Below are 1,905 nucleotides of genomic sequence, written 5' to 3'. Positions count from 1 at the left end.
GAGGCAGAGAGAGAGTTTTCTAAGAAACATCAGGAGGGCTGTGACTAATAGCCATGAAGCTTCCTTGGGGCTAATCCGAGGTCAGGCAGCCACGTGTGCAGACTGGCTGTGGCGCAGCTTCAGGCCCTCCCGCCGGCTGCCGGCTGCCGAGCCTGCCTGGGTGAGACCTGGGGCTCAGCAGAGGCCGAGCTCTGGGTCTCCCGCCGTGGCTGTGGGTTGGGTGTCTCGGCCCCCCTGGGTGGGGTGGGGCATTGGTTGTGCTGGGATCTGGTGGGCCAGGCTGTGCAGGACCCTCCGTCTCTCACGGTGGCTTCTCCCCTCTCAGGACCCCTCGTGGAACCACCGGGTGTATCGACTGGCTCTCACCAAGCTCTCGCCTCCCATCATCCCCTTCATGCCCCTTCTTCTCAAGGGTAAGAGGACCAGCCTTACCTCCCGTCCCCGTTCCCACCGCTTCTGTGCCTGGTGTACGTCCTCCCAGTGCTCTCTGAGTGATCACACCTCAAGTGCTGACGCCTGGGGGCATGAGGGTGAATTAGGAGCTTACAGGCTGCGAGACAGTTTAGATGCGAGACAAGTAAGGGCTCTGCTAGTGGGCCTGTGATTTGGGGAGGCCCGAGGGAGCCAGAGCTCAAGGCTCCCTTCATCGGCCCTTCACCTGTCCTGGGCTCCAGCAGGGGGAGGAGTTTGGGGACCTGTGAGCAAAACCTGTCTCTGTGCAGACATGACCTTCATCCAGGAGGGAAACCACACACTAGTGGAGAATCTCATCAACTTCGAGAAGATGGTGAGTTCAAGGAGAGTGGGTGTCCGCCACGGGTGTGGGTTGGGGGACATGACTGTGGCCTGGGGAGCAGGGGGTGAGAGGTGGCTGAACTTGTTACCAATAGTATAAATGTGAATGCCCGTTGTTAAGTAGCCCCGCCTTAATGCACAGCGCAGGGTCTGCTCTCTATAGGGGGCTGCTGGGCGACAGCCTCAAATATCTCACTGTTTAACAGGAGCCTTTTCCAGCCCTCTTCTCTCTAAGCCCTTCCTTAACTCTGTCTTCTGACCACTGCCTGGTCCCCACTGGGCCTCTGGGTGTGCTGGGATGAGGCAGACAGGACCCCATCTCTACAGCCCCCTAATCCCTAGGAGCACCCCATTCAAAGGGAGCTTGGACTCCCAGGGGCCCCACAGGGCAGGGAGAGGTTCTGTCCCCCGGCCAGAGCTCATGCCTGGGTGTTGCCTGCAGCGAATGATGGCCAGAGCTGTGCGGATGCTGCACCACTGCCGAAGCCACAGCAGCGGTGAGAGGGCCGGGCCCCCGGGGTGGGCACTCCCCCACCCAGCGTCCTCTGCCAGGCTCCACTTGACCTGTCTCCCTGACTCCCACTCCTTGCCCCATCTAGTGCCTCTCTCACCACTCAGAAGCCGAGCTTCCCACCTCCATGAGGACAGCCAGGTGGCGAGGATTTCCACATGTGAGTGGGGGACGGGCCTGGGTGCTAACAGCAGTCAGCCACAGTTGACATTTCCTGGGCCCTGGCCATGTGCCAAGCACAGAGCCAGGCACTCACAGGCATGATGCCGATAACTCTTCACTCTGTGCAGTGGGTAAAAGATAATGTTAGCCCAACTTAAAGATGGGGAAACAGCCTTGAGCTTGGAAGTAACTTGCTGAAGGCCACAGACTTAGTGACGGAGCTGGAACCCAAGCACCCTTACTCCAGACTTGCATGTTTTTGATTGACCTTCAGTTGCTTGAAACGGGATTAATCATAGTTCATGGTTCAGAGCACACTGCCATCACTGCCCTGCGTTTTATTTTACAAATGCATTTATTCTGATAATATGTGAACAGCTCTGGACCCAATCCCAGTATGAGACATTGACAGTAACTCATGTCTCCCACTGTCCACT

General features: G+C 57.8%; 1 protein-coding gene across 2 annotated transcripts in view; it reads left to right on the top strand.

Annotated features, from left to right (window-relative positions):
- LOC103608002 (rap guanine nucleotide exchange factor 3-like) overlaps window positions 1–1,905 on the top strand; it is a 12,587-nt gene that overhangs the window by 8,987 nt on the left and 1,695 nt on the right. For both annotated transcript variants that reach the window (XM_008592448.1, XM_008592449.1), the window contains 4 exons: window positions 326–413; window positions 723–787; window positions 1,238–1,292; window positions 1,395–1,466. In XM_008592448.1, coding sequence (XP_008590670.1) covers window positions 326–413; window positions 723–787; window positions 1,238–1,292; window positions 1,395–1,466 — 280 coding nt within the window. The remainder of the gene's footprint in view (window positions 1–325; window positions 414–722; window positions 788–1,237; window positions 1,293–1,394; window positions 1,467–1,905) is intronic.

Source organism: Galeopterus variegatus, unplaced genomic scaffold (genome assembly GCF_000696425.1).
Source record: "Galeopterus variegatus unplaced genomic scaffold, G_variegatus-3.0.2 Scaffold7932, whole genome shotgun sequence".
Classification (NCBI taxonomy): domain Eukaryota; kingdom Metazoa; phylum Chordata; class Mammalia; order Dermoptera; family Cynocephalidae; genus Galeopterus; species Galeopterus variegatus.
Note: the sequence above shows the minus strand (reverse complement) of the source record. Positions and strands in the feature narration are given on the sequence as shown.